This window comes from Larimichthys crocea, chromosome XXI (genome assembly GCF_000972845.2).
Source record: "Larimichthys crocea isolate SSNF chromosome XXI, L_crocea_2.0, whole genome shotgun sequence".
Taxonomy (NCBI): Eukaryota; Metazoa; Chordata; class Actinopteri; family Sciaenidae; genus Larimichthys; species Larimichthys crocea.
This window is the reverse complement of record NC_040031.1, coordinates 16,141,159-16,165,743: the sequence shown is the minus strand read 5'-3', so window position 1 is coordinate 16,165,743 and position 24,585 is coordinate 16,141,159. Positions and strand designations below refer to the sequence as shown.

Sequence of the window (24,585 nt, the reverse complement as noted above, 5' to 3'; positions counted from 1 at the left end):
AGTTCCCTTTTTAGGTTATTTTGGTATATTGTACAAAAATGAATAAACACTGTGCATATACATTAATTGAGTACTCCCTTTTTGATTCAGAAATATGTTTTAAAATCTTTTGATGTTGCCAGGTTTAGTGTATTTAGGCATATGAGCATTGCCCTGCGAGGTGTACAGGGTGCAGGTGAGGACGAATAACTGCATGTACAGTATGTCCTGCAGCTGTCAAATAAAAAGTCACTTAAGCGTAGGCTGCTGGGTCACAGCGTCGCATAAATGACAGTGAATGACAAGAGCTCGTCTTGCCAAAGTGCTTTGTAAAAACATGAATGTCCAAAAGGAAGTAGGTACTATACACACACTCAACAACAGTCTTAACAAGGTCACCAGGACCACAACGTGATCATAGACTTAATTTTACATACTTCGTCACAGCTTCAACAGAAACAAAGTCATAAAATAGACTGTATAATAACTGTACAAACATTTTACTATTGTTATACTGAAAATACAGTTGTACTTTCTAAGTATTTACAAACACAAGCCTGTCACTCCACGCCTTGCAGCACTAACAGTATACAAGAAACTCATGGCAGTTGCTTTACTTTAAGTGTCATTTTCCCATTGTGCTTAAGAGGTCTGTGCTCCAGTCAGGTGAGCTGGTCCTGAGTCTGAGGAGCAGTCCGAAAGGAAAGTAAAAAGAAAAACAGCAGCAGTGACCGTGGCTGAAGGAAAAACATATGGGGACAGAAGAAGAGAAGTAGTTCACAGACTGGGTTCCCCAAAGGTTTTCCTGCACTCCATGACCCCTGCTCCAGGTGGCCGGTCACAGTTATGTGTCAGTTTAACCAGGTTGGGGGTGAGGCGATCATATGCCAATTTGTACTCTCGGTCGAAAGCATCTGCAATGACACAAGAGTTAGTTAACAATGTGGACGTAATGCCAGCACATTTGCTTTACTGGTTTTCATAAAGAAGACAACTAATCTGCAACCAAAGTACACCTGGGCACAGCAATGAGATAAATGCTAAACTCAACATACAGGTATATTGTTTCTTATTTTAACCATTCAAAGTTCAGTTTTGCTTGTCAACACTACATGTAAACTAAACTACAGCTGAGGCATTTGATATCAGGCTTTTGAACTTACTTATATTAATGTTGTTCTTGCCCAAAGCCACCAGAGCAAGGAACAATAAATCTCGGTACAGGCTCCTTTTTGAGAAAAAAAGAGAAGAAGAAAACAGTTAAGACTTCTCATTCATATTGTCAATCACACATGACTTTACACTAAAATCTTCATCTCCTCACCTCTGTCTTTTAAAACCAAGCTCTGGCCCCAGTAGCTGGATGATCTGGCTCATGGGCTGATAGACATCACTCTTCTTTATGCTCCTCACAAAACCCTGCAGTAGCTCCACAGTGAAGAGCTGGCCTTCTTCACAGAGCCCAGAGCGAACCAGGGAGTTTGCACCTGCAGAGAACAAGAGATAAAAGTCACCCTGATCAAAGACTCATTCATCTCCATCACTCAAAATCAACTCTGAAAGTACTGAACTGATAAGGTCGGCATCACTAATGGAAGATCTGAACTGAATTATGCATGATTTTCTTGTTACTCCTCATGCATTATTTAATTTAGATGTAAATATATGACCTTGATCAAACTCGTGTTAGTGGCAAAATCATTTTCTGAAAGTAATTTCACCTTTTGAAACACATTATATGTCAGTCCGTTAGAGGAAATCACTTTAATAACTTACAATGTGTGTTCCACAGGACATAGCAGGGTTGAACTTTGTCCTGGTGTAACTTTAGGTTGTCCCACATAATCCTCACAAGCACCTGCTTACTGTCCTCAGATGAAACACTATGGGGAGTCTGCAAGGAGAAAAACGTATTGAAGATTAATCCCTTACTCTCTATGTACTCTCTATGTCTCTACAGCCCTAATCAGGGGATGTTTCTAATGCTGTTATATCTATAAAAGTATTCAACTTTCACTTGTTTAAATAAAAAGATATTCCCAGTGAAAATTGGTCTTATTATATAACTATTACAGTATGTGCTGCTTTTATGCATTGCTCTGTTTTGCCAGTGTCATCTCTAAACTGCCACTAGGGGTCACCAAAGACTGAATCGTGTTAAGCACTACAGGTTTAAAGGTATTTTGGGAAATGTGCTTATTTCCTATGTTGCTGAGAGTTAGATGAGGAGATTAATACCACTCTCTTTGCCCGGCCAAGAAGTCTGGGTCATAATAACCCCATAAAACCACAACATGTCTTTCTTAAACTTTATGTTTTTTTGTACAAATTAAAGTGTTAATTAGTGAATAATCGTTTCTTAATTCAATGGCATTTGATTTGAATGCCAGTCTCTCTTGGGAGAAGCCATTCTAGCTGTTTCCAGTCTTTGAAGATAACTAAGATACCAGCAGCTGGTGGTACATATATGGAAGTGGTATCAATATTCTCATCTAACTCGTGACAAAATAAGTGAATATCCCAAAATTATTTCTCAAAATATCAAACAATTGCCTTTGAAACATATAAAATGTAAAATGGATGGCTTTATGATTACACAACTATATGTGGGTGAGCTTGACAGACATGTGCATGTTTACCTGGTCTCCATGGCTACAGTGCTGGGAGGCCAGGATAAGAGCAGGCAGGTTACTCGGCAGCTCCAGCCTTCTGAAGTACCACACCAGGTTCCAGAAAACAATGGGGTGTTGGTCAACAACACTAGGGGAGGACAGGGCCTGGTCGCCTTCATTGACTAGCAAGCTCTCCAGCTCCTTCCACAGGACCAGAGGACTGAGGTAGGGCACGGTCACTGGACCCGAGGCTGAGGCGCTGCTCTCCTGCTTCTGCGGGGGAGCTGCAGATGTCTGAGCTGCACAGTCTGCCTCGGGATTGAGTGACGCTGACATGTCCTCCTCTGTAACAGGATTAATTTCCTTAGCAGACCTGAGGGGGGAAAATAGAGTGGATCTGTTAAAGAGGCCACAGGGATGTGTGTGATCAAAGTGACAGATACAGTCACTAAAGACAACTGAACTTGAGAAATCAAAGACATTAAATCCATATTCATACTAAATTCAGTGTGATATGATGGAAGTACCTGTTTGTGTATTTTATTTGATGTTATTATATAATGTATACATACTGTGTTGGTCTGTATAAATTGAGCATTTACCTGCTCTGTGGTCTCAGATCTTTGATTTCCACATTTAGGAAAGGTAGGAAGGCTGTGCCGCAGAACGGACAAGTGCTATTGAGGTTGGAGTCATTTGCTGTCCAGCCCGCCATGATTTCCTCATCATAGACCAGACAGTCACACGTCTTACAGAGTGAACAGCTGGACATCAACACCTACATCAAAACACAGCAGGAAGAGGAAATGAGGGCACAGTGCAACACTTAATCATAATTGTCTGAGTCAGTCTACAGAAGAGTGTCTAACAAGAATGTTTATGTGAGTACTTTACCTCTATGGTGTAGTTGGGAGTGGGTTGGAAGCGGTTGGTGTCGGGGGAGGAATCTGGAGTGTGAGGAATTTTAGAGGGTAGTGCCAAACCACCTAAATACGATAAAAGATTAGACAATTAGACACACAAAGCAAAGCCAAGATCTAAGAAAACTACCAAAGCTATCTGGATTACATAGAGCAAATGTGATTAAATCAAGCAGCAACAATCAATCAGTGGCAGTTCTTCTGTTCTGTGGTGCAGGTCATGTTTCACACTGGCGTGTCAGGGAGTCTGCACGTGAGTGTGCATGCACGTGTGCATGTTGGCGTGTTTATGTTTAGCATCGGGCCTGTGCCTGAGCACAGAGAAGCCTACATACAGAATCAGCCCTCATGCCTGTTGGCCTAGTTTCGCACAGAACAACACCCGACTCTCTTCACTGCTGAGCCCCTCTAAATTTAGATCATCAAGTGTTTTTTCCTGGGAACCAATACAATGCTGGAGCTGAAACAGCAATTTAATAAGCATGTCTGCGAGGCATGATTTTTTTCACACCAGAGATGCTTTGCAAGACTGCAAACTACTTTTAATAAATGTGAAGCAAAGCAAACATTGGTCATTTGTCAGTGTCTTATTCCAGCAATATTGACGACACAAACTGATTTAAAGGAAATGAAACAAACCGGAGAAGGAGTTGTGTCTGAACACTCTGTTGGGGGTGCTGGGGCTGCCCAGGTTGGCATGACCCACAACAGGGCTTCTCCTGAGTCTAGACATGCTGCCATGCTGGGGGGAGGTAAAGCCATCTGGATCCAGACAGGAGTCATTATCGAGCAGTGAGGAGCAGTCTGCCTCTCCAGAGGTCAGTGAGGATACACTAATCCGGTCACAGTTTGCATCCTGCAGGAGAGGAGGAAATCATTTTGTAGGAAGTTTGACCTGGGAATAATATTTAAGGGAAAATGTTGCACCACCAACCTGTGTTAATGAAGTCTGGGAGGACAGGCGAGAGTAGAGGCGGCTGGCCTTCTCTGCCACGCCCTTCCCTGCTGATATGACACTGCATTTGAAGATGTCCAGAGTTGGAGTGAACAGTGAATCCATGGAGAACGATGAGCTGGAGGGAGTCGGTGATGAAGGTGACACCAAGGAGGAAGGCCTCTCCCTCCCATCTTTATTACAAACACCCAGAGGAAGAGACGGAGATGACCTTAGCCTCTCCTTGGACTTGACAGGCAGCGGCAGGTTTGTGTTGGAGCGGAGCAGGGTGGACGGTCGCGGGGAGGTGTGAGGAGATGAGGACGAGCGAAACAAAGGGCTTGAGGGGTCCTTCAAGGGGCTGCTGGCATTATTCATGTACATCTCAATCTCTTCGGCGAGGTCGCGGCGGGCCGTGGATCTACTGCCGTTTTCCTCGTCACACTCCTGTACTGTATCTGCTGTCATCAGTGACAGGGGATCAAACCCCGTCTCAATACCTGTTCTCTTTACAGTCCCAGCACTGCAGCTGACACTCCTTTGTCTAAACGCACCTGACCTCTCCGCTGAACTGCTGCAGCTGACACTCCTCTCCAGCTGAGGTTTCTGTTTATCAGTCTCTGTCTCTTCTTCTTCTACCCCATGCAGTCTGTCAGCTCCTAGGTGATGCTGCTTAGTCGAGCTGAGTTGAGGGACAGTGAGTCTCAGACTTCCTTGCCCACCAGACAAATCCAGAGATTTTGGCCTCTCTGTCTTTGGAAGAACTCCACACATAAAGGTGTCGCTAGATGGACTGGAAACTAGCCTGCTGCCATTGCCTGTGACAAAAACATATACGTGACCATGAATTCATCTCCTATACAGTTAGTTAAAATCTGGCTTGTTGTCGGCTTAAACTTACCTGTACTGACTTCTGTTGATTTGCAGGTTCTCGTAGGGGGATTGCTGATTGGAACCTCGATTTCAGGTGCTGGAAATTTAAATGATACGATAGATTTTGATGTATTTGGCCAGTCTATCGAAATCTCTAAGTGTGTTACATTCACACAAAAGAATTAGGGCTGATAAAACCACACACCACTTGTTTAGTGTGGACTATTGATCAGGAAGGCTGGAACAGAGGTTTCATCAGACACACCATGTTGGTATTTGCAACAAAATTCAAGACAAATCCTGTCATGCAAACAATCACCTGATTGCATAACATGTTCATCCATCAACAGAATCTGGTTCTCAAAAACATCTAAATATAACAGCAAATGGATGAGCCGGGAATACATTACACCCACACGGCAACATGATACTGCAGCTTTTAAAGAGAGAACGTTCATATTGCTGCCAGTAAGCAGTGATTCACTTCTGCAGTAACTCAGTGTCAAAGATTAGAAATAGAAGATAACCTATAACTCACTTGACTGCCTCAGCCCTTTGTCATCCACCATTGTTGTGCTGTCGCTCTCTCTGCTGCACATCCTCTCCTCTTCTTTAGACAGTGAATCGTAGCCTTGATCTGACTGTCCACCTAAAAAAGAAAACAAAACTTTACTCTTCTGAAAAAACACTGAGATATTTTGTTGGGGTTTTTTTTTTTGTTACCCTGCTTAGTTTGCTCTTTCAGAAAGAGCTGAGTGAATGAAAAAAGAAGCTATTTAGTCTCCACGGATGCTTTATAAGAGACAACTGATCTAAGAGTTTTACTTCAACAAAGTGCGTTGTGACATTCCCTAAAGCTTACAGTACACGCTCCCAGAATAGAAAAGCAGGAGCAGCAGGAGAGGAAGAGTCTTTGAAAACTTGCATTATATTCACAAGGTCAAACTGCAGGAAAAAGTACAAACCTTTTATGCAGTGATTTATTTAACTCTCACAATATTTCTGCTTTATTAAACTGTTTGCCACTGAGGGGTAATAAAAATGAGACAACTTGTGAGCCAGATTCCAGTTAGTGTAAGAGCTTTAGCCTTCTGAGAGGCCTTACAGACATGCACCTTGCTGGCTCTCATCTACAGTACATTAGTCCTGATGTAAGGCAAAATAAGAAACTAACAAAGTGTCACCAAGGCATCTCTTCATTTGTCAAAGTCCAGTTACATATTTTGCAAAGAGAACTTTTAAATGCCACTGGGGTGTAATTAGCATGTTTTTTAAATCATTAACATCAAATTAACTTGTGTTATTTATGTATTAATTAATACTGTTCAGATGAGCTGCTGTAAAAATGTGTCACTTCTTGGACTCAATGATTATAGGGTGACACAGTTTTGAAGCATTTCTCGATATTGAAGACTTTCTGTGGGTGTCAGAGGATTGACAGAAAGCAGAGTGTGCTGAGTGCAATGGTGTCAAAACAATTATTTTTTAAAGCATTTCAAGACTTCTCCAGAGATAAGGCGAAGCGTGAGCAGCAGCACAGGCCCATTGAAGCATGAAATAATTTAAGGAAGAAAGAAGCTATGCCGTGGTTCCTACCTGTACTGAATCCATCGTCACTGGAGTCCATTTTAGTGAAGTCAGTGTCGATGGAGGTGCGCTCAGCAGAGTCATTAGCACTATCCAAACTGCCATGACTGACTGTGTCGAGATCACTGCCATCTAAAAGGAGAAAACAGCAAAGGGAGAGGATGAGAGATTAAAACAAACGACAGAGAACCAACAGGATCACAGGTCCAGAGCCCAGCTGGTCTTAGATCACTGTATAAACACTCTGTTATCACTGCAGGAATGCTTTGAATGCCACATATCTGTCATCATGACTGAACAACATAAAAAAGGATGCCACAGTGCCAAAAGAGGATCAAAGTTTCACTTTTCTGTCTTGTTTTTAACACAGAAGGGAGCAAAATAAGGGCTGAGTTAATCAAATGAAATACATGAAATAACTAAAGTATCATGCTACTCAACTTGATTGCACTTTTAGACATTTGTATAAAAACCTTCTGTGCAAAATAAGCACAGGACAACAACGTTTGAGTATGTGATGTAAAGCATGATGTTTTCATTAAATCCCCTCACACAACATGTCATTCTGGGAGTCCATTGTGGGAATTAGGGGCCGACATCAAGGGCAACCTGTGTGCTGTGACTGCTGGGGAGGAAAATCTCTTCACTCTATTTAATTAGTGCCATTAAAGAATTGCAGGTCGGGAACAATATGTGCTGAAAGAGGCTGGAGTTGGGATAAACCAAAGACGCCTTGATGAAACGACTGTTCCCACAGGATCAAACTCATTTACATTTCTATTCATTAGGAACTGCGGGAAGTAAGAAAACATGCTCTACTTTCAGTCTATCATTTACTGAATTCGGTTACTTCAACTTAATGTGATCTCAAACGACCTGACACCTCATTAGTCCTCAGTATAAAGCAATGACTGCTACTACTGACTACTACTGGCATGAGTTTTAGTATGTTTGAGTGCGTTTTGGTTTGCATGCACTCAGTGTGGGAGTGCATGATATTCATTATCAGTTGCTGTACTGACACTGAGCAATAAATACCTATGCGATGGCTGATAAATCTTAGTGATTTTATATGTGGAGGATTCATTTGTTAGTGTATACAAGTTTGTTTTCATTTCTTACAGCTGTAATCTCTGCAATGTATTACTATCTGATTTTAAATTAATAAATCAATCTGTGCATTTCTTATAACTTAAGTGATGACTGTAGGGAGCATATTTTTAATATGTTATGAAAATATGTTCACTTGAGGCAATAGTGTGTTAGTCAGCATCTGTGCAGGAACATTTTCAAAGGATTTACTTGCTGGAGAATAAATGCAGATGATTGTGGAAGAAAAACATCTTTGTGGTTATCAGCAGAACTTGACATAGAAACTTGGGGGTACCAGATGTTCCAGACAGCAGTCAAAACTGAGTCATACATTAGTATTCTTACCTGAAAGCTGAGGATCTCTCTGCGGAGTCTGTTGTTTTCTTCCTGCCTGCTTGAACTGGAGCACACCTAAGACCACGTTCCTCAGCTTTACCCACAAGAAGTAGCCTCCTCTAGTCGTAGAGGGCCAGGTGCTCTCTAACACCGCCTAGAGCCATGGAACATGTACAGAATACATGGTCATTGTCAGGCTTAAAGTAAACTGTTCAGTCTATGTGCAGAATATACAAAAAAAACACGCACCTTGTTGTAGTACCCATAGGTGATGGCATTGGGTTGAACTCCAGCTTTCTTCATCTCAAACAACACTCTCACAGCCAAGACTGGCTGGCTGTACTGTCCACACAGCTGCAGCAACACACGGTAACAAACCTTGGACAGAAAACAAAAGGATTTAACAATCTGTGCTATAACTCATTTTAGGAAAATCTACACTAATAAGTATGTATATAGTTGTATTGTCATCTTTTTTCACACCTCATCTGGAGCCTGCAGCTTCTTGTCCTGCATCTTCCTCAGCACATCATAAGCCATACGCAGAGCCCGCACCTTAGAGTGGCAGCTGCCGACAAACCCCGGTAGGCAGATGAACCACAGGCCGTAGCAGTGGCGCAGCAGACACTTGGACCACATCTGAGGCATAGATGAATAGGTTTTGGCCATCCTTTGAGCTGATTTGATCTCCTGAGATGAAAAAAAGGTCACATGTAAAGATGATTCACTGTTCTTTAGCAACCAGATTTGCATTAACATTTATACCCAAACCCATAATTATGTAGATTGAATGCAACAATAAATAGCTTAAATAGAAACAACCTCAAATAAGGATCAGATCTGACAATGTATTTAATACATATTATTTATATTTATTTAAAATAGCTACTAAAATTGTATTTTTAGAACAATAAATCATCATATACCACTAAGACTGAGTAAAATGTACTGCTATTTACTGTCTATTTTCAAGGAAATCTCACTACTCATGCGGCTGACCTGTTTAGAGCGTCTAAAGATTGCTGTAGGGCTGGCTGGGCTGCTGTGGCGTGTTGCCATGCCTGCTGATGGAGGATTTGGTCCCTCCAGCGGCTCCAAAAGCTCAGCATTCAGCACAGGGAACCCAGAGTAGCTGCAGAGAGACACATACTCATTCAGATATCCCGACATGAACTGAGATAGACACTAGCAATCCAAATGACATGCACAATAGGTTGTCTCCGACAGCCTGGAAGCTTGAGCACTGACATAAGAATCCAAAAATGATGTGTTCTGGTTGATAATGACAAAGCCCTAAAGCAATGACTAAATCTTTAACAAAAAAGGGCAATCTACAATAAGTCACTCCTTCTGGAGCTGCATTGTGTCGGCAGTGCTCTTAAAGCATGTGTCTGTGTAAGAGAGTAAAAGAAATAGCCTGCTTTGTGTCTGTTGTTTAGAGACCGGTCTGTAGTTTGGTACCTATAGCACAGAGGATGCTCTTCTCCCTGTGGTAGTGGAGGCAGCTCTGGGGGGTTGACATAGACCGTGTGCTCACTGCGGTGAGATTCATCCAGTTCAATCAGTCTGGTTTCCTCTGGTCGTTCGCTGTCCATCTGGTTTGTTAAGAGAAACACACATGCATCATTATTCTTCCCTTTGCTCTTCTATCTGTGCTATAAACAAAACTCTATAGGTCGCTGATGCTGCCTGGAGGCTCATGGACATCTGATACTGTATGAGCCCCCAGATGAGATCAGACATGGGGGTCAGTGAGGACAAACAGATGTCAGTAATGAGTCAGCCTACATCAGAAATATAGCCTCTCTTTTTTTATATAAAGGGCACTGCCAAGGCAGGGACTTGATCCTGTGAAGCTGCAGTGACCTGGACAAAATTGATGCCATGTCGCTCTAGGGACATAAAACTATTAAACTGTACCGCTTTGGCAGCAACGCTTGAGACTAAATTGCTACATTTCCCTCAGCTCAGAAATGACTTTGCTGTATGGAGGAAAGTGTGCGGCACAAAGCTCCAGTGCCTTCTTGCTTCTTTAAGAGCAACAGAAGTAGCACTCCTTTGTGTTGCGTGGTAAGCCCACATGCTCTCTTTTAGAAAAAAACTAAATCACTACTGAGTAGCTGTCTGGGAGATCATTAAAAGCCTGCTATGCTGATGCATAGTCACTTGGCGTATCTGAATCGATTACCAGCTCATCTCAGACAAGACCTTGACGAAAACAATAATATCATGGCAGTGGCTGAATATTTCCCCGGTGCTGCGGCGTTACAGGGTTTGTTCCACTCAGTTGAGTGGATGATTCAGTCAACTGGCTCTTACTGACCTTCGCTTCGATTCTGTTCAGTATTTCTTTCCTAGTTGCCCTTCCTCTTACACCGTAGAGGCCTTTCTCAATCACACTCTTGTTGTCAACTTCAGCAGCAGAATGAATCAATGCTTCCACTTCTCGATAATAACCGCAATGACCACTCATACAGGAGCTCTAACAGTTCTTGCAGGATGTAAATGTGACTTCCTGATTGCACAAGTTTGCAAGCACAGAGTTTTTTTGGAGGAGAGGAGGATGTTTTGTCTCTTTTTTTTTGTGTGTGTGTGTTACAAAACATGTGTCGGCAGGTTGTGTTAATAGAAGCTGTAAAATCCCCAAATGATGAACGCTGTAACTGACAATGAGCAGTACTCGTTCACATCCGATGGGATTTCAACATCATCAGCTCTTTTTGGTGAATAAGGATTATGGCCTCTGTCTCTTGTCTTCCTCTGTCATTCTTCAACTATATCTCAGAGTGACTTTTGAAGTCAGGATAGTGCAGAGTCACCTCAGCGAATGGCAAGCACAAATAATTAATCTCACTTCTCGGCGTCACTTCAGGAGTTCTGCATAACCTCCCCGTGCGGTTCATTCTAATGGCATCTCGTTCAATAATGCAGATCGCTGACACGCTGACAGCTAATGCACATCCTCACAATGGAGACTTTTCCTGCACTTTTAGTTCCACTCTCTTTGTCCCTCACTTTGATTTATTCAGTACACACGCCCACAAAGAAAACACTCTGACCAGAATGTGATGTTACCACTGCTAAAAAAAGGAAATAAAGTGAACTACAACACCAAGCTCTGATAGCTTACCTTGCCTCCAGCGGTGAAAAGCTACCAGGGAGGAAGCCATTGTGACAAACAGAGCAGCAGAAAAGACAAAAGGCAGAAAATTAGGAAAGAAGATAAGGACAACAATATAAATAGAAAGACCTTTACCTATGTAAAGGACAGAAAGAACAGGGGAGTTAAGAAAAGCTTAGTGCTGATGTTAATAAGAGGCTCGAGGGAGATGTTGGAGTTAATTACTCTTTGTTTACTTTTATTACTTCCTGTTATTTGCTTATTAGCTGCTCCAAATTAAACCAAGACCTTAATAAGACATCTTAATTGAAAGGACAGCCTGTGATTAATCTTTCCCTTTAAATGCCTCAGCCCTTTTTTCTGCAAATAGGCGGAAGGCAGACTAAATATTGTTATTGACGCATTTGTTCCCATACAGCAGAATGATGCAACCCTTCTGATGAATTGTCTCTGACACGGAAAATCCATAATAAAGATTAGCTGCAAACCTCACCTTATCAACACACTCATCAAAGAAAGCCAGGCTGGCGTCTTTATCACTGACAAACGAGCATTCCTCTATGAAACGGCTGAACATCTGAGTCTTGGTCATGAGGGAGTAAAACCTCTGATTGGAGCGGTCTCGGCTTTTCAGGAAGCCTATGAAACAAAACATATTATGTAATGACAAACATGACATGTGGGAATTAATATTCTATTATAAAACTTGACATTCACTTATCAAGCACAAGCAGTGTTAAGATGTTTACGGGGCCGACACAGAGACTTCAACATTTAAAGGAAATGAATGAATAATGAGTATGATAAGTTGTTCTCCTCTTGCATAAGAGCACACAGATGCGTGGGGACATTAATCATGGTGGTTTCTTCAACTTGTCATCCAAGCCTAATTTCCACTGAGTCTTAAGCTAAATCACCAGAGTCATTACAGCAGTGATTTAGGCCAAACTTTGAAGCAGCAGCACATTCAGACATCACCCTCCTGACCCAGTACAGTAGTAAATCACACATAGCCACGGCCACAAAAGCCTGGCAACATGTTTTTATGATTACATGCAGTATAACATTGCAGACCGAGACTGATGTGTACCTTGGAGGTCAAAGAGGGAACTTGCATCGGTGGTCTTCTCAGAGGGGGCCTGTGTGATGGGCAGCAGGTATGAGCGGTAGCCTCGTAGGATGGCGGCCATGAAGCGCAGGAAGGCCTCCTGGATCTCCAGCTCCAGAGTGTGGAGGCTCTTCCCACCATTGAGCTCACTGTCAGTTACTGTGTGCTCCATCTGCACATCTTCACGGTTCAGCTGACCACCTGGGAGCACACGAGAATAGATTATGTAGGATAAGCACATAAACATCCTGGCAACAAAGAATTGCATATTAAAAATAACACAACTGCAGCACAGATTAAGTTTGTCGCAAAATATTCATGACACACAGCAGATAGAATATACAAAATAATAGTTTAATCCTAAAGGCATATTTATAAACATTATCTAAGCAAAGAAATAGAGCTATATTTTTTAACCTTATAAAAGATAAGATACCACAAGGAAAGTCTTTTTATTTTTATACTGTTGCTGTTTAGGCAAAAAAATTGCTAAGAAAATGCAGCCTAAAATACTCATATAACCACCTTGCAAACAATACATTTCTGTGTGCATCACTGGCCAAAAAAAGACAACCTGATATTAGATCATTATATTTCATGACAGCAGACAAAATCAAAGGTTAATGTTATTCTGCCACAATCAAAGAGCTTATTTCTAGGCTGGGATTCATTTTGTATTGATGTTTAATCATCATGAAGAAAGAAATCCATGGTAGAAGAGGCAGATATTTTGTTTTTTTACAACAGTGAGGCCATAATAGACCCTGATACGTTCAGCCTGAAATATGAGTAGAGGGGCAAAAGCAATTCTGGGAATCACAGCAAATGACTAATTTAAGTAAATGTAGATGCTAAATTACACTTCATCCATAATGTCTCCTGGGATGCACTAAATATCGTACGTTGGTTTCATATAACAGTGAGCATCTAATGAGCTTTCCTGTAAAATTGACTGTCCAGGCTGACTCAACAGACTCAAGTAGCCAAACTAAATTATTCATGAAACCATATATAAAATAATACAATATCAGACTGGACTTACCTTCAGTGAGCTGCTGATAAAGCTTATTCAGTGTATTCAGAAGATGCTTGCAGGCTCTCCTGGGCAAGATTTTCCACGTTAAAGCCTTCTTGTCATCTTTTCTGAAAGCACACCATATGGTTTTCATTAGAGGGGAGGACAGTGAAGAAACATTGCAAAGAGATATAAGGAGGAAGACAGATTTACTGACATCAGCACTGACAATTTAATCTTCCTGCAAAATAGCTTTTGAATTGATGTGGGAGACCAGCAATACCCAAATGTGCTTTGGTGTACAGTACAAATATTTATCATTCCAGCTACAATCATTACATAAGAGGCTCTAACTGACACATACTGATCATCCTGGGAAGAACTTTCATCATCATAACCTAAATTAAAGGTTGAAGGTGGCCATCGATCACGGTTCGGTTGTGGACGTCACTTACTGAGAGATTGTGTTGGTGTCCAGATCCACACAGCTGATGTCAGCTGGGGGCACGTAAAGGTCAAAGTATCTGGAGTCCACACCGACGATAAAAGGGCACGGTGCGCTGAGCACGTCGGCCAGTGCTAGCGGGCACAGAGGGATGTATGGGCACGGCCAGTGGAAAGGGAAGATCATCTGAAAGGGAGGAGACATTTCAATCAATAATATGTGATCAATAAATACAGTGCAGGGAAGATAGACGAGATTTAGTCAGAGAGGTAGCCAGCAATCTTCTTAGAAGAATTTTCTTTCAGAGGTAATTGTTGAACATCTATAAAACCAGAGAGTCTTCTTTGATGTGATTATGGGAAGCTCTGCCTCTTACTGCATCCGCTTGTACCTATAATCACATTAAAAGATCACTCTCTTCGGTGTTATTACCAGGAAAAGCGAAAAGGAAAGAAAGAAAAAAAAAGACTTACAGACACAAGGGCCTCTGTAACACTGGTGAGCACAGCTGGACGCAAGGAATGAACCAGGATCTTGTGCTCTGTGACAGCCAGCACCAGCAGAGTGGCTGCATTCTTTGGGCCCAGATTCAGTAATAACGTGGAGAGGCTTCCACCACTACGGCACAAAAAAAACACACACGCAAATAAATCAAACAAGACAGCAGCAGAGTATACATGTTCTAATTTTGTATTTTACTCATGTCTCCTTACCTGAGAGGCAGTGGAGAGGACACAGGTTGGCTCAGCATCAGGCTGTCATGTGGAGACAGCTGTTGAAGACACACGGGAGAGCGTTTGAGCGTTAGAGCATCAATGGGAGCTCAAGACAGGGTGTTTAAAGACATGTCAAACCAGATAGAGGAAGCATACAGAAATGAAGTCTTACTTACTCATTTATTTGCATATTTTAAGCTCACCTGCACAAGGATGCGTGGTCTCTGAATGGATGGGAATGGCACAGTTTGCATGAAGTGAGAGATGTGCCTGTGTGTAAAAAAAAAAGAAATCACTTAATCAAACAGTACGGGCAGCTAAGAATAGACCTAGAGTGATTTCAACAAAGGGAATAAATCTGTAAAAAAAAAATTGCTAACTTTTCAATAGGCAGGGCATGTGGTCCAGAGATGGAGTATCGGTAGAGGAAGGTGAGAAAGCTCCTGAAGGACTGGAAGAAGGGCCAGTGTGAGAGCAGACAGATGCTCTTGTTGCTGTAAACACTCCTGGTTCCATCAGCTCCAAGATCAGAGCTTGGCAAGCCAAGCTGTGAGCGCTGACGCTCAGACAGGTTCTCCTCCGAGTAAGGCTCATAGAACTGGATGGCTGCTCCGTACACCTGCAAGCAAAAAGATCAAAACATAAGTGTCATGATCAGTATAAAGAATATCCAATACATGCATTACCATCCCGATGCAAACTTTACAAATACACAAACACACACACAGACAGACACCCAGTAGTCAGAGCTTCTTGTATGAACTTCTTCAGGTAAGATGATCCACTAGAGAATTTTCATCATAATAAATCAGCTACATCGAGCTCCATCCTTTGAAGATGTTCATCGCAAATAAATAAACAAATCATTCCAGGCATGAAGTGCCAGGAGACTAGTCCGCAGAGTCGAGGTTGCCGGGAAGAAAGAGTGAGCATTGAGGCGTTTAGCATTTAAAACTTATGCACCAGCCCAAGTGACGCATGAGCTATTCATTATTCAAGAGACAAGCTGCAAAAAATCTTTTATGCTACATTGCTTTCAAAGACTAACAGCGTTTTAGTATTCCAAATGCAGCCTTTGGACCAATTTTAATTCCAGTCAAGTTGATTAAGATTGTCTGGCATTCTTAGAAATACTACTGCAGAACCAACAAATAAATCCATGAGGGATACTAGGGATACTAATGTGCAGAGAGAGACGGGGGGTGACAGAAAGATAGAGAGGCTGACTGAAATTAAGCAATCAAGGGAGAAATTGAGTCTTAACAGCCAGAAAACCGATGCCAACTTTGGGATAACTGCTTAATAAATGATGATGTTAACCCTGAGGCTCTGAAGGGAGTAGGGGTTTCCTAAAATCAGTGTGTGTGTTGGTAGGTTTCTCTGTGTTTTGCATGACGCATTAGGGCACAAAAACATAACTGAAACACACACACAAACACACAAAAAAAGGAAGGAACATGGTAATTTTCAATGTGAGTGGGTGGTTTTACCTTTTCTCCAGAAGCCCCTGTCAGTACAAATGTGGAAAATACAGGTAGAGAGTGCTTGGTGTGTGCTGGCCAGCACTCAACTGTAGCCCCCATTGGCAGGCAGAACATAGGCACTGACTCAGGCAGTGGGAAGGACTCATAGTCCTCTTCAGGGTACCTACACAGCAGACCTGCACACAGACAGTGATTTCAGCTCTATGACATGTTCATTTACAGGTAAGAATAATCAGATTACTTGAATTAGATTTTGCTATTAACACAAATTCTGCATGCTACTTCACCTGCTTTGTATGCGATTGTGTTTGCTTTAGCCAGAGACTTCTTATAACAAAGGTACACTGATGATCCCCACTGGAATGTGAGAAAATACATCACAGATCAATCAAAACCTGCATTATTTGTAAAGACGCATTAGAGATATAATTGTGTTCTCAGAGCTTTATCCCACCATGCTGCTGTTGAGGTTCTTGTCCACCTTGCAGAAGGTATGAGGGGGCGTTTCCCCCTTGCCAGGGATGATGATACAGACATCAGTGACAGCCAGTGAAGTGTGGGGCTGGCTCTTTGGGGCGCGACGGTAGGTGATGTAGATGCGCTGGGATGACGAGTTGCTGATGTTGGCAGGGCGACCTGAGGGCGTGGTCTGGACGATGTGACATCCAGACTTCAGCTTCTCTTTCCACTCATACAGAATCCTGAAAAACCCAGCAGTGTGAGATTTTTATATCATCCCTTCAAAACTAGCACGACTTAAAAATATAACAGGAGAGCTTTGATGGTGTATTCATGTGAGAGTAGAGGATGTGTTTAAGAGCAGATTATAGTGACACAAGGCAGAGAAGTGATTAGTGTGCCGGGTGAGTAAAGGGTCAGTGACCGAGGATTACTACTTACCCAAGATCTGTCAGTGGAGGCTTATCTCTGCCTCGCTTAAAGCACAAGAAGATCTGCGGGCCCCTCAGGCTGGCTCCATTGAGCTCTGCAGAGAGGCCTGAGGGGGTGCTTTCCACACAGGTGAAACCCGGGGGAACCTCCTCACCGAGGGAACGGATCACAACAGCTACATCGGTGATGGGGGCCTTGGATTTCACAGACTTAGGACCGGCATCATCAAAGTGGAGCTCCTCCTCAAGAGGCTTGGACGAGTCAGTGAGGCCTGCAACCACAAAGTAGTCGGCTACACGAGGGCCTTTATCCTCCATCATTTCCCATTCCCACACGGTGGGCTGAAAAGTAGAGAAAAGGGAGAGAGTGAGTGGGCAGGGCTTGCATTATACATTTTAATCGTATTGCTAGATGTTGTCCGGCTTAAAAACAAGAGGAAAATGGGCATTTTCCATCAGGAAATGGCTTGGCTGAGGAGACTGGTTAAACAGCACCCTGTATTATTATCTGGCTGCTCCAGTTGTTGCATTAAACATTGGAATAGAGGCACCATGCAGCATGTAAAATAGACATTACAAATGCATACCTTACTGAAGAAATAACAGAATATAACAAGATCATCTGGAAGCATTTAGCATGCATTCCTGTCTGTAAAAACACCATATTTCACCAAGAAATATGGGAGGGCTTGAGCCCAATGACCTTGCTATATGCCATGACTGATTATGTAAAATAAAACACATGCCTGAGTAGAAAAAAAAAAGAAGAATTGTGTTGAAAGGCAAAGTACCAGAACGATAACTATGCATTAAAAGGGGAGATGAAGGTGCACTGTAGTGCAGCAAAAAGCTTCTCCTGAGCTTTCAGCGAGGTAGTAATCATATATTCTTGCTCAACAATGTTGAGAAAAAGAAAGGGAATAGAGCGAGCGCCTGTGAGTCAGCTTGTTATAGCTTTATCACAAAGCATGGCGTACTGGAACCCCCTCAGCGCTGGGCCAGTTTATTGTGCTTCAGCTGAAGAGCCTGCTTTATCTCTCTGTAGCTCCTGCACACTGACGAGCAAACTGATAAACAGCTGCCTATTATTTCCCCCACTATGATGTGAAGGAGTTAGAATAAAGTTATCCTCCTCCTCTGCGTGGGATGTGTCGCTGTTAGGAACCATGGCACCCAAGAGGCTGTGACTATATCTCACCCACTTAGGACTTTGGCTTTAAAGCTAATGGTTCTGTGTGCCATTCCCTCGCCTGGTCGAATGATGGGACAGAAAGCTAAGCACTGCTTACAGGCTTAGGGCGTGAAACTGACTGCTAACATGAGAACATGGAAAAAGGAAGATAATCTATAGTAGCAAGCACACTGCAGCATTATCACAGTCATGCTGTGGGATGATTCAGCCATCAGAAAACACCTACATTTAGTCATTTGGATCATTTCTGAGCCCACTAGAAACCATCAAAAGTAAATTCACCATCCACCAATTCTGTCAAATATATTTCCTGTTTTTCATAAGCCTGTTTTCTCTGTAAATCACTGAGAAAATTATGACTCTTCGTTGCAAGGTTGCATTGTCTCAGAAATGTTTTAGCCTACATCTGTTTACATCCAATGTTCCCTGATTATCTGACGGCTGCTTTGATGCCAGTTGTTTACGCTCTACAGTGTTGATCCCCGTGGACATACACGATGACTCAACGTGTCAGACAGCAAAAAAAGTTTTCAGCTTTTTCTAATCGCCTCCAAGACATTGTTTTAATTATTTTAAGTAAAATATAGAATGCACATTTACAGGAACACAAGACAGCGTATTTTTTTTTAATGCATCTTTGCTTACTTAAAACAAAACGTCCAGAATTTGACACATTACAACTCATATTAGCTCATATTATTTTCACATTTGATGCATATTTAAAATAGTTGTTTAAGTGGCACCAAAGCATTTTTATTAAGCAGATAATTAAAAAAGCATCTACAGTTCTATGAATGATTGTCTATGAAAGACATAATGTTTTTTTCCTGAAAGTATGGATCAGAATACCATAGAGCATTTTTGACAGCAGTTAACGTCTGCTAACATAACACATCTCAAACCGCTGAACAAATTTCCCCATATGTAAAATTTAGTGATCAAATTTTTAAGAAATATTCTATTCAGATTGCTCACAAACTTCCCATCGTCACCAATTTTTGCTGTCTGTGATGGAGATACTGTCAAACATGATGATAAGAGGCGTATTTCTATTTTAATCTGTCTGTACAATCCATTTTATTTAGTTACTTAATCAAAAAAAGTCAAAAGCTACCTGCAATCCACAAAAATAGCTGCTATCAATAGGCAGGTATTATATGAATGTTGCTAAATATAAAGCTGACGGCATGGCAGATGTGTCGCATAATACTTGGAAGATGCAGGATTAAATATAGATGTAATCCCCAGTTCCAACTACCTCCACATCTACTGCGTCTATTCCTCCCTCTCGACAGGAAGCGCAGGCCTAAAATTATATCAAATCCTTGCCATAGCAACGACATTAAAACTGAAGACTGAATATTTCTCAGTCTAATGAAAAAACAGGCCGGAAACAATGTTCTCTATTAAATAGGTCGACAGAAGGTCTGTGGCATTACCACAAATCTGTTCACAACATCTTTTAAACCAATTTTAAACACAGGATACACACTAAATATGAAAATGAACAGCTATAACTATGAAACACTGAAATCTCTTGTCTCATAATGTTTTTCCATGTTGTTGGCCCTTTTGCTGTATTGTCTCACCTCTCAGTGAAAAAGCCTGTTCACAGTTTTTCTCTTTTTTTCCCAAACAACGATTATTTTGTGTGTTTTAGTTTGTTTTCCATTAGGGTTTCAGGTTGATAATGCTGTGTGGGAGTACTGGATTAAAAAATGTGACTACTTTTATGCGATCATGTGTCATGTGCTCTGTTTTTGTTTATACACCACATAGCATCTCTTTGATTTTTCAGTCCATCACTTCTTTAATCCTTTGGGACACAATCCTATAAATAAACCTGCCTCAACCAGACTTGTTATTTCATATTTCATTTCCAACCATCTCCTTACTATCTCACTTACTGTGGGAAGGTCTATGTCAGCTCAAGACTGGAAGTGACTCATGGTCTCCCCAGAAACTGCAATCTTTTCATTCACCACAGTTTTCTTCATAAAAGCAGCACAAATAAGGACAACGGATTTCCTCTTCTTGCAGCTAACAAACCAACTTCCCTATTCGCATCCACTATTGTTTTTATGACTCACTTCCAACCATCAGCTTTTCAGAGATGACAAATTGTCAGTAATTTGTTAACCACTTGTGGCATAATGTTCCCAACATTTTAATTTCCCACTCTGTCTGAGAACATCACACGTCATATTCTGTATCTGCTCATCCCAACGTGCCTTTTAATCAGTGGTAGACCACTGATTACATAAAAAATAAAAACTTGATGTCACTTTAAACCAACTTCCTTCATCCTAACACATCTAGAGAAACCGTGGAGTCTTAGCTTAAATCTTAAATCAACTTCTTAGCATTTTAACAGCGCTTGTCCACACAGAATCAGTTTGTATAGGTGGAACTTGCATAAAAACAACACGTAATGTAACATGTTTTTTGTTTAAAGCTTATACAGTGACAGCAACATTGAACATATTTCAAAATATTGGCTGGGATGAGAGTACATTCAATCTAGGAGTCATAACTGAAGCTTTTTTTTCATTTCAAATAACATAATTCATTATTTATCGGCCATGCCTTTTGATATTTCATGCAAGCGGCAGCCATTTACGATTTTGACATTAAACCTTTAAAAAATAATTGACCCTCTCCCCACACTGTATGTGAAAGAAAAGCCTTTTGACTTTTGCTTTGTGCATCACAGTGTTGTTATAACTATGGCCCAAGAGACAGAGACAGCCTCTGCTGGACAGTCAGTCCCGGGCTGTGCAGGGATTAGAGGGCTGTATTAACAGCAGGAGGAGCAGGGAGGATGGGCAGTGATCTGGGGAGGGAACCACCACATCACTCAGCATCTGTTCCCTCTTAGACACGAAGACAACCCTCACCCTCATCAGCCATTTGCATTCCTTATGTTTGACAGGGAGGGGGGGACCCGGCCTGTTTGAAGAGGAAACCACACACGCCCAAGATAAATAGAGCAGAAAGATGAAGGAAAATACTCAAAGGTCGCGCTGGAAATAAATAAATAAAAAAAAACACTAAAGCAGGCTGCATAACAAGCTTGCAAACGCTTGCATTTCATGCATTGGTAATATTTGGTGTACCACAAAGCCAGAAAATAGTCCTTGGAAAAACACAACTGACCAGAGCGACCATAATAATAGAGAGGGGTTTTCTCATATGCCCACATCACAAGAAGCCATCTTATGGAGCATCTACACGGGATGCAATAAAATAAGCCTCCATATAATACCACTGTAACCAATGGGGGCACTTAAAATATAAAACACACGCAGGATGCTCACTATAAAGCATACAAATATTCTTTCAATGCATATAACTGTACGATAACATATTTACCGCGTGCGTTAAGTATCCTAATAAACCATCCAACATTAAAATAATAATTCAACAACCACCACCACAGTCTGATAATATAAAAAAAAAATAAACACGAGGAACACCTTAATTACAGAGACAGGGTGTGTTAGCATCGTTTGTTTTTACTCTCAATTAAAGAAGAATCTACTCACATCTCACGACGATTAAAGATGACCTGCCGAATATGAGCGCGCGTCGAAATAAAACCAAGATTTATGTCGAGAGATTTTTTTATTTTCTCAGCGTCTATTTATTTTTTCTCTCTCTCTGTGTAAATTTTGTTATCATGAAAAAAATAACAATTCACAGTGGGCTCGTAGGAATCCGAATAGACCGTGTAGTCCCGAGCAGCGCTTTATCCAGACCTGCGCGGATCACGTGACTGATTACAAACCTCACTGACGTCACTGATGACAGTGCTGGCAACCTGTGACAGAAGAACAACGTCCAGAGCTGTGAGGAAACCTATGGAGGAAATGTTTGAAATTTACAAGAAAAAGTTGGTACTAAACTTTCCATCTGCACACAGGAGGAAGAAACAAAGAAACAAAATCTATGTTTGTTGTATGTATGGTAGATATATACCATAGCCTCTTTTTCTTCTTCTTTATATATTATATATATATATATATATATATATGATGTTATAATAAGTCAAATAAAGGTGTGCGTTTATTATTATGTTTATAATGATGATGATGATGGTGCTGCTGCTGCTGCTGCTGATGATGATGATGATGACCACCCAGCAACCCCCCAAATTTTGACCACCTAGAATATCATTAAATATTATGTGTGCATTAATATTTAATTTATTCAGCTATCTGTTGGATTATATCTACTTTAAACATGAAGATGTAAATAGCATTCATTTGCATATTCATATGTGATTAATCCGCTGATTATTTTAGCACATCATTATTGTTTTGTCCATTAAAAGGCAGCAAAGTGTTTGTTATAGTTTCTCACAGTCTAAGGTGTCATTTTCATATTTCTTGTTTTGTTCAACCAACACATCAGAATCCAACAATATTCAGTTTACTAACACATATGACAAAGAAAAGCAACAAATACTTACCGGAAAATGTTTTTGGCATATTTTCTTATAGAAGTGATTAAAACTATTGTTCAGTTATCAAAAACTTTGTGTTGATTAAACACACTCTGTCGGGAATAAAACATTTTAGACTGGTTGACACAGCACTAACAACACTGCATGCTGTTTTTCCAGAGCAAAAAGGAATACATGTAACAGTTTTATTGGTTTCTCTTCGGCTTGGACTGCAACAGAGACTAAACTTTTCTGTTTGTAGCTCCAGTCAAAACATGCATTCATAATACTTCATGGTTGTAAAGCCTGAATAGAATCGTGGCCAGACACAACATGGCATATTATCTTGCCCTCTACTGCCCTTCTGTGGTGATTACTAAGACATACAGTTTTGTTGAAACCTACAAATGACCATATTTGAATACCGGAAGATTGTAGACAGCTGAGATGTTCCCCCTCCTCAGATATTATGCTGTGTCATCTTTGATGTTCTAATTATATCTCAGTGATCATAATGATACTCCCATCACATTCACATTGCTGTTTTGTTGTATAACAGGCCATTAAATCAACAATGTTAGTCATGTTATTGCCTTCAAAATGATTTAGAGGCTCAGGAAGAGAGCGATTACATCAGATGAAAAAGCAGGATGTAAAGCAGACAAAGTGGAATACATCTACGAATGATCTCATCACACTTTTCATGGTCATCTTTGTCCCATCTGAATTAAGAAGTTCGTGGATGGAAGAAAAAAAAAAGTCCAATTACCGGGAGAGTCTGACTGACAGCTTTAATACTCCAAATTGATCAGCTTCAACAGGCAGTGTCTGACTTTTTCTTTGTCTCTGTGACGGAGAGTGAACACAGAACACAGAATAAAAGCCCTTGTCAGCGAAGAAAGAAAATTCATTACCTGTCTTCCTTCAAGGCTTTTTCATCACACAGAGGTGTTGCCTGCAGGCGTATAGGTGATCACAGAACTTAAGACAAGGTCCTTGAGTTCAACCTGAACAAATCCAATATCTGGAGCTTAAAGGATTTGTATTTATTCACTGATTTTTAACACATTGAAGGACTATTCAAATTAGTGTCATGGAATTATTAACAAAACAAAGATTCACAGATGCGTGAGAATTCAGTTTCAGTGAGAATTTTGAAATTGCCCAACATCCCACTTGCGCCTGTATCCAATTTTATGGATGTTTCATCAGAAGCCTCCAAATCTCTCTAAATCCATGATAGTGATTCCTAGATATAAATAAATAAGCAAACTGAAAAACAGCTCCGGGCCCAACAAGATCAAGTTTTCTCCTCACAGAGCTTCACATGTTTCTTATATTACACATAATATTCTGTATGTTCTTGCATCAGTGTATCATTTGTGATATTCCAAGATAGTTTTAATGATTGTACATTTGCAAAAAACACCTTAACATCTTATTGATAATCTTAGACACTTTAGTCAACACTTACTCATTTTCTTCTTTTCCATTATGTCAAGATCACTAAATAATCATTCTGTGACCCAACAAATCATTTGCAACTAACAATCACCTTTGACACTGACCTATTTTAAAGGAGTGTTTCTGTAGCTGACTCTGACCGTAAGACAGGTTTCCAGTCTGCCTATGCAGCGTGCATACTGTGAAATAAGTTGTGCTGGCTGTAGTCATTCTTTTTGTTCATACTGACTGAGGACATTGTTCTTCCCTGAAGTGTTTCCGATGTACAAAGTGATGGGAGACAAAAATCTGCAGCCCTCGTTCTCTGTGAAAATGCACAAGTTTAGCTGAGTCTTTGTATTTTTCCCCTCTCTGTGTTTCCCTAGACACTTCC

At 41.0% G+C, this 24,585-nt stretch overlaps 1 protein-coding gene across 2 annotated transcripts; it reads right to left on the bottom strand.

The window, feature by feature from the left end:
* Positions 1 to 93: 93 nt before the first annotated feature.
* dennd4a (DENN/MADD domain containing 4A) lies at positions 94 to 22,083 on the bottom strand. 2 transcript variants are annotated; one of them, XM_019272247.2, is made up of 31 exons: positions 21,850 to 22,083; positions 17,123 to 17,454; positions 16,677 to 16,923; positions 16,510 to 16,579; positions 16,229 to 16,398; positions 15,119 to 15,357; positions 14,942 to 15,008; positions 14,736 to 14,794; positions 14,496 to 14,640; positions 14,033 to 14,208; positions 13,605 to 13,705; positions 12,545 to 12,763; positions 11,948 to 12,093; positions 11,464 to 11,484; positions 9,795 to 9,928; positions 9,333 to 9,465; positions 8,817 to 9,023; positions 8,583 to 8,711; positions 8,343 to 8,487; positions 6,915 to 7,037; positions 5,857 to 5,967; positions 5,347 to 5,415; positions 4,446 to 5,263; positions 4,151 to 4,367; positions 3,486 to 3,577; positions 3,194 to 3,369; positions 2,619 to 2,964; positions 1,756 to 1,873; positions 1,304 to 1,466; positions 1,143 to 1,207; positions 94 to 893 (listed from the first exon to the last, which is right to left on the bottom strand). In XM_019272247.2, the coding sequence occupies exons 2-31, from the start codon at positions 17,431 to 17,433 to the stop codon at positions 757 to 759; spliced, it is 5,154 nt and encodes a 1,717-aa protein (XP_019127792.2). In that variant the 5' UTR covers positions 17,434 to 17,454; positions 21,850 to 22,083; the 3' UTR covers positions 94 to 756. The 2 variants fall into 2 exon arrangements, with proteins under 2 accessions (XP_019127792.2, XP_010733413.3); XM_010735111.3 differs by lacking the exon at positions 11,464 to 11,484.
* Positions 22,084 to 24,585: the final 2,502 nt, after the last annotated feature.

What these genes read in the sequence shown, in the direction of transcription:
- dennd4a (XM_019272247.2), bottom strand. Translation starts at nt 17,433, where the DNA reads ATGATGGAGGATAAAGGCCCTCGTGTAGCCGACTACTTTGTGGTTGCA. An exon ending in CACAATCGCATACAAAGCAG is followed by an intron (nt 16,399 to 16,509) that starts GTGAAGTAGCAT and finishes GTCTGTGTGCAG; the next exon opens with GTCTGCTGTGTAGGTACCCT. An exon ending in TGTCCTGTGGAACACACATT is followed by an intron (nt 1,467 to 1,755) that starts GTAAGTTATTAA and finishes TGTTCTCTGCAG; the next exon opens with GTGCAAACTCCCTGGTTCGC.